General features: G+C 40.0%; 2 protein-coding genes across 2 annotated transcripts in view; both read right to left on the bottom strand.

Annotated features, from left to right (window-relative positions):
- LOC107572506 (uncharacterized) overlaps positions 1 to 1,327 on the bottom strand; it is a 4,890-nt gene extending 3,563 nt beyond the window's left edge. Inside the window, exon 1 of the mRNA XM_016258926.1 lies at positions 835 to 1,327. Within this exon, the coding sequence (XP_016114412.1) occupies positions 835 to 1,236 (402 nt within the window). The 5' untranslated portion in view covers positions 1,237 to 1,327. The remainder of the gene's footprint in view (positions 1 to 834) is intronic.
- Positions 1,328 to 3,052: 1,725 nt separating this feature from the next.
- Positions 3,053 to 3,426, bottom strand: LOC107572510 (chromobox protein homolog 2). Its single transcript, XM_016258927.1, has one exon. The coding sequence runs from the start codon at positions 3,346 to 3,348 to the stop codon at positions 3,091 to 3,093; it is 258 nt and encodes an 85-aa protein (XP_016114413.1). The 5' UTR covers positions 3,349 to 3,426; the 3' UTR covers positions 3,053 to 3,090.
- Between the last annotated feature and the right edge of the window lie 10 nt (positions 3,427 to 3,436).

The following is a 3,436-nucleotide window of genomic DNA, read 5'->3' as shown; positions in this document are numbered from 1 at the left end:
AATTACAGAAAATAGTTGAGTCTCTGGGTCAAAAAACCAAAAAAAAAAAAAAAAAATCAAACAGCACCTACATCACCACATGTTGTTTGGGAGGGTTTCAAGAAAAAAAAATCAAGAAAAAAAAATGCTCTCATCCAAAAACAAACTCCAGCATATTCAGTTAACAGACACGACTGGAACTTCAAATGGGACTGGCTTCTATGGTCAGATGGTACTAAAAAATGACTCTGTTAGAAATCTTATACTGGGCCATGTTTGGCTCTTCCAACCGGACAATAATCCAAAAACAAACCTTAAAAACAACACAAAAATGGGTCACTGAGCACAAAACCAAGTTTCTGCTATGGCCATTCCAGTCCTCTGACCTGAACCCTAGAAGATGAGTGTGGTGAACTGAAGAGGAGAAGCTGTGAATCTGAAGGGTCTGGAGAGATTCTGGATGAAGGAATGGTCTCTGATCTCTTGTCAGGTGCTCTCTAACCTCATCAGGCATTATAGGAGAAAACTCAGAGCTGTTAAACTGGCAAATGGAGGTTTCAAAAAGCATTGAATAAAAGGGTGCCGTTAATTGTGTCCAATGTGTACTATAGAAAAACATTTATGTCATAATGATATTTCCCCCCATTTTAAATTCTTATTCTCCAATGAAAGGTTAGATTTATGTGAATTTTTAAAATAAAAGATCAAAAGGATTAACATTTATTTTCACAGCCTTCTTTGATCATATTTACCAAGGGTGCCAATAATTTTGACCACGACTGTATAAGCATAATGGTGCAGAGAAGTTTGTATGTTTATGACAAGCTTTATTCCTCAGAAATAAATCTATCTTACCTTATCAGATGGAACAGCTTCACTGATGGGTCTGAATGTGTGATTGATGTGTTGTTGAGAAGTAACACACTCCACACACACCGGCTGTTTGTCCTCCAGACAGAAGAGCTTGAGTTTCTCACTGTGTAAACTGCAGATCTCCTCAGATCCTGATGAACAACTCTCATTTCTCTCCTTCAGGAGCGACTCACACAGGTTTTGTAACGCAAGATTAACTGGAGGCTCAGGTTTTGAGGATCTTCTCCTGCAGACAGGACACTGCTGAGTATCTGTGGTTCTCCAGAACTGATGAAGACACTCTTTACAGATATTGTGAGTACATGACAGAAGAACAGGATTCTTGAATATTTCACTGCATACGGGACAAGAAAGCTCTTCTCCAGACACATGTAGAGAAGCCATTTTCTCTGTTTGAGCTCCAGCAGTCTGAACTTTACTTTCACTTTCTGTTCAATGGTTAAAAAAATTAATCATCAAGAGAATCACGAAGATCTGCTGTGCATAAAGAAACAAACTTCGCATACATCCATTTTGAAAGTTTTTCTCTTTGTTCTTCACTGATCGCTGATTCCTTTTTCTTTTTTTCAAGAGAGAACAGAGTCATGAGAGGAATGAGAAAATAACACGATAGTCTCTTCCTGGTAAGTGTTGGGTGGAGTTTCTGACCACGTAGTTCTGTTGAAACAAGTCAAAGAACAACAACATGGGCCGTATTCACACACACACACATGAAAGTCGCTCCTAAAGTGGAAATCTACAAGCAACTCTTATAACTCTTAGAGATGTGTTGCTCCTGATTTCATCGCTAAAATAGCTAATGTAGCTAATAAAATGTAGAACAGCTCCTCCAGAGAAGGAAGAGAAACTCTGATACCATCTGAAACATGCCTGTTGTCAGTCCGCATTGCAACCGAGTAAATATATTGGAATATTACAATGACATCGAACTTTTAAAAAGGTATTACTTGTATTATGAAGGTGTATTATAGTTTTTAACAGTCCAGTTTGCCATTCTTATGATTCTGTATTATTCATCACTATATACGTACAGTATTTTTGAAATGTTGTTGAAATATTTCTACTAATTAGTTTAATTAATTAGAAGAACTGAACAGAATTAGCCATAGGTGTAACACTTGATTATTTTATGAAGAACGTTATAGGCTACACAATGTACACACACACACACACACACACACACACACACACACACACACACACACGTGTTTATCACTGGATCTTCGTCAGGTGAACAAATAATTTTTACAAAGGTTTGTTCATGACAGACCCTGGAGAAATTCAGTGAACTTCCATAAACTTACCAACAAATACATTGCAATAAACAAAACACACAAAGTGTCTTGAGTCCGTTTATCAATATTTGTGTTTCTGATTGTTTTGTGTGAAAAACCTTGCTACGTTTACTGCATTAAGCTAACTGAGGCTTGTTAAAACACTTGTATATCATTGCTCTCTTGTTGATTTTGATTGCTTCCATTGTCCTCTTTTGTAAGTCGCTTTGGGTAAAAGCGTCTGCTAAATGACTAAATGTAAATGTGTGTTGTTTGATTCAAGGTTTTCTAAAATTACATTTAAGAAATTTTCAACGCAGGTTAATTTTGAATGTGTTTTGCATGTATCCCGAAGAAATCCTAGTGGCACACTAAGATTTACAAAGAAATTGATCTTAGCACTATGAGTCCTCCTAATGGTAGTCTTCGCTTTGGGTAAAAGCGTCTGCTAAATGACTAAATGTAAATGTGTGTTGTTTGATTCAAGGTTTTCTAAAATTACATTTAAGAAATTTTCAACGCAGGTTAATTTTGAATGTGTTTTGCATGTATCCCGAAGAAATCCTAGTGGCACACTAAGATTTACAAAGAAATTGATCTTAGCACTATGAGTCCTCCTAATGGTAGTCTGTGTAATGAGGGTGAGGCGGAAGCCGAGGAAGAATCCATATGCGGACGTTTATTGAAGCAGTCCAACAAAACCAAACTCAGGGTCAGTAAAAACAGGCAATGAGGTCAAAAAGTAAGGCAGTCCAACCAGGCAAACAGGCAAAAGGGGTAATCCAAAAGAGAAGTCAAAACAAACAGATAAACAGGTCATACACGTGGCAAGAAGGCAGAGATACAAATGCTTGGTAAGGCAGGATAAACTGGCAATACTTCGCAAAGCAGACATGTGGTGGCCAGGTTAATATGGCCACTAAACAGGAAGGGGTTGCAGAGAAAGCAGAGGGAGTGCTAACAGTCAATACTCGGGCGAGGGCTCCCTCTGCTGGCTTGGTGTTACAGGACCCCCCCCTCTAGGAGCGACTCCTGGCGCTCTGCGTGGGCGTCCCCGTGGTCGTGGTGCTGGACGGTCGGGCCTGGCTCGATGAAATTCCTCTATGAGTGAGGGGTCCAGTATATTGGAAGCAGGTATCCATGATCTCTCCTCAGGTCCGTATCCCTCCCAGTCCACCAGGTATTGAAGCCGACCCCCTCTACGCCTCGAGTCCAGCAGCATGTTCACCTTATAAGCTGGCGATCCGTCAATGTCCAGCGGAGGCGGTGGCTCTTGGGACTCAGCGTTGGGGTCAGCATTCGGGTGGACC

This window comes from Sinocyclocheilus grahami, unplaced genomic scaffold (assembly GCF_001515645.1).
Source record: "Sinocyclocheilus grahami isolate Dianchi unplaced genomic scaffold, SAMN03320097.WGS_v1.1 scaffold1764.1, whole genome shotgun sequence".
Classification (NCBI taxonomy): Eukaryota; Metazoa; Chordata; class Actinopteri; order Cypriniformes; family Cyprinidae; genus Sinocyclocheilus; species Sinocyclocheilus grahami.
Note: the sequence above shows the minus strand (reverse complement) of the source record. Positions and strands in the feature narration are given on the sequence as shown.